This window comes from Morone saxatilis, unplaced genomic scaffold (assembly GCF_004916995.1).
Source record: "Morone saxatilis isolate NCDOM2014 unplaced genomic scaffold, NCSU_SB_2.0 Contig2, whole genome shotgun sequence".
Taxonomy (NCBI): domain Eukaryota; kingdom Metazoa; phylum Chordata; class Actinopteri; family Moronidae; genus Morone; species Morone saxatilis.
Genome location: NW_023339762.1, coordinates 19181128 through 19183475, shown reverse-complemented (window position 1 = coordinate 19183475; position 2348 = coordinate 19181128). Strand labels below are relative to the sequence as shown.

The following is a 2348-nucleotide window of genomic DNA, read 5'->3' as shown; positions in this document are numbered from 1 at the left end:
TGTGTGTGTGTGTGTGAGGAATAAACAGGTGGTTGAGGAGGGTTGATAATGGCTGTCACTGTTGTTATCTGTCAGTGCCAACCGTCTCTCTCTCTCTCTCCCCTTTTTTCCTTCTTCTTCTTCTTTCAGATCGCTGACGATGAGAAGGGCCATGAGCTGGACCTCTTCTGTGTCCCCAGACATTACGAGAACGATTTGGACAAGGTGATCATCCCGCATGGACTCATCATGGACAGGTAAACCCAGTAAAACCAGTACGAGCTCCAGCAAAAACACTGGAAATGACTCTCTCATATCACCGGACACACTCACTCTCTGGATCTTTCTATCTCACACACACACACACTGCTTTACGTCCACTGCACTGTAAGCAATTATGTTTAAGTGCAATATCATGTTAAGACTCTCTTCCCCTGCCCAGATTCATCATTACACTTTCCTTTCCCCCCTCTTCCTCCCCTCTCTTCTGGTCCAGGACGGAGCGTCTGGCCCGCGACATAATCCGAGACATGGGGGGACACCACATCGTAGCCCTGTGTGTGCTGAAAGGGGGCTACAAGTTCTTCGCAGACCTCCTGGACTACATCAAAGTGCTGAATCAGAACAGCGATAAATCAGTGCCGCTGACGGTGGATTTCATTAGGGTGAAGAGCTACTGTGTAAGCCGCCTTTTTCCCGTTTCATTTCCAGGAAACCACTCGTGCTGATGTGTGAGGTCTTATTCAATTAGAAGTGGACATTTTTAACAACTTTCACCTGTGATTTGTGGTCATTTTTCTCCTGAGTCTTTATATAAAACGAGTTGGACAAGGTTACACACTGAGGCCGCTCATGTCGTCTCCTCTTTGTGTCCCCTAGAATGATAAGTCAACAAACAGTGTCAAAGTCATAGGAGGGGACGAGCTGTCCAATCTCTCAGGCAAGGTTAGTCCAGTGTTTGTCAGGCAGAAATACTCACACACACAGTCATGTATACTTCATCACCTGTTCTTTCTTTTCTTTTCTGCAGAATGTGTTGATTGTAGAGGTAAGACTTTTATTTTGTATTGTGGTTAATATGGTTATCAGTAATCGTGCTGTTGTACATTTTTCTGGAAACTCAATTGAGGAACTGTTTATAGATATCTGGTTTTGGTAAATTATAGCTAATTAAACACCTGGCAAATCAAATCAAATCCTCATTTCAATCCAACATTACCATACATCCGTCCTGCTCACTGATTTCCAGTATTGATCACGATGATATAAATATTCTCTGCACCAGTATTCATTCAGTTAGTTCATCTTTTTGAAATACAAACTACAAAACTAACTTAATATAATATATTAGTCGTATAAATGTCTTATTTTGAAGTAATATTTCTTTTGTTTTGTTTCTGCTTTCCCTTTTAACGTGACCACTTCCTGTTACCTGCCCTATAAAAAGGATATTGTGGAGACTGGAAGGACGATGCAGACGCTGCTTTCTCTGCTGAGTGAATGTAATCCCAAGATGGTTAAAGTTGTCAGGTAGGCAGCAGCAGACACCGTTTACAGTCCAGGAAACTTAGTTATGGACCGCCACTGTATATATGTCACCAGAGACGGCGCACATTAACGGTGCTCTTAGCTAATGGACGCTCTCCTTTAGGAGTGTATTAGAGATGTAATGTGATGGAGGGAGGGAGCAGCTTAAGAGTTAATCTGCTGTTCTATTAACTGCCCTGTGGAGGCCTTTCCTCTGAAGTATTCCCGAAAGCTGCTCGAAACAGGAAGCGTGTTGGAGCAGCAGTCGTCCGCAAGGTCTGAGATTATTCTGAGCATTGGTTATGGAAAGTGATATGTCTGTGCAGAAACAAACCATCCATCAGACATAATCACTTATCCTTTAGAGCACTGCTTCTCAAACTATAGTACAATTTGAGCTGCCACTAGCAGATAGTGGTACTATATACTACTATAAAAATACTTATGAGATTGCTGAAATGTGATTTTAAAAGTTCTGCATCTCCTGTAATATTTAGTTTCAATATCAGCCTGTAACAATGAACAATAAATGCTTTTAAAAACTCTGCAATCGTGTCTCCAAACAGGAAGTATTGGGAAGAGAAGTGTGGACCAAACGGACTCTGGTCAACAACAAATAATGTTCTTACTGGGAATAAACCAGCATGAACTGTCTGTAGCTGAATAGAAGATATACTTTATTAATATACTTGGAGAGTCTAATACCACATTTACACATAGCCGGGTATTTAGAGAAACTAATATTCCCCCCCATCCGTTTTCAATAATAACATCGTTTTCAAAAAAGTTGTCATTTACGGCGCTCGAATGTGGCGTTTTTTATTGCGTGTGTTGGAGTGTAA

The 2348-nt window shown here is 41.7% G+C and overlaps 1 protein-coding gene across 1 annotated transcript in view; it reads left to right on the top strand.

Annotated features, from left to right (window-relative positions):
• The window catches only part of hprt1l (hypoxanthine phosphoribosyltransferase 1, like), a gene marked incomplete at its 3' end in the record, with an annotated part of 1940 nt that extends 431 nt beyond the window's left edge, over nucleotides 1–1509 (top strand). The window contains 5 exon segments of the mRNA XM_035664926.1: nucleotides 130–236; nucleotides 476–659; nucleotides 859–924; nucleotides 1010–1027; nucleotides 1427–1509. Of these exon segments, the coding sequence (XP_035520819.1) occupies nucleotides 130–236; nucleotides 476–659; nucleotides 859–924; nucleotides 1010–1027; nucleotides 1427–1509 (458 nt within the window).
• Between the last annotated feature and the right edge of the window lie 839 nt (nucleotides 1510–2348).